This window comes from Octopus bimaculoides, chromosome 18 (assembly GCF_001194135.2).
Source record: "Octopus bimaculoides isolate UCB-OBI-ISO-001 chromosome 18, ASM119413v2, whole genome shotgun sequence".
Classification (NCBI taxonomy): Eukaryota; Metazoa; Mollusca; class Cephalopoda; order Octopoda; family Octopodidae; genus Octopus; species Octopus bimaculoides.
This window is the reverse complement of record NC_068998.1, coordinates 49,322,117-49,322,673: the sequence shown is the minus strand read 5'-3', so window position 1 is coordinate 49,322,673 and position 557 is coordinate 49,322,117. Positions and strand designations below refer to the sequence as shown.

General features: G+C 33.8%; 1 protein-coding gene across 1 annotated transcript in view; it reads right to left on the bottom strand.

The window, feature by feature from the left end:
• Positions 1-557, bottom strand: part of LOC128249838 (uncharacterized) — a 10,898-nt gene that overhangs the window by 6,276 nt on the left and 4,065 nt on the right. Inside the window, exon 2 of the mRNA XM_052974384.1 lies at positions 79-169. Within this exon, the coding sequence (XP_052830344.1) occupies positions 79-169 (91 nt within the window). The remainder of the gene's footprint in view (positions 1-78; positions 170-557) is intronic.

Genomic DNA, 557 nt, shown 5'->3' with positions numbered 1-557 from the left:
TATATATATATATATATATATATATATATATATATATATTTGCTAGTTTTATCACATTAGCATTAGAATCATATTTACATGCAGAAGCCATTCTGCGAAAGACTCTCGTCGTAGTTTGCATCGCAATACCTTCTTGCTAGTTTACCGCAATCTTGGGGTACGGCAACACCTGCAAGTTTCAAAGGTAAAGTAATGATTATTTTTTCAAAATTTCTTAGACAATACACTATACACAGTAAAGTGATTGACGGTTCATAAAACTTCAGAACAGAATTAAAACATGAAATAAGCTTGTTTGCACAGTCTTAACCGTGACAGACACGCCGCATTTCAAATCAGGTTTATGTCACATATCTGTCATATCGTTTGAGAAATGTGGTCATGTTTTGGGCTGGTATCGATGATGATATAATGGTCGGGCCAATGGCATTAAGATGACCTCGAAAACATATGACCTCTTTGAAAATCTGACAGTTGTGCTGAATTTTTTATGCGTGACATGTTTACTCTTCGCAAATGTTTAATATATTGGCACCTGGAATGAAAAAGAATAATTA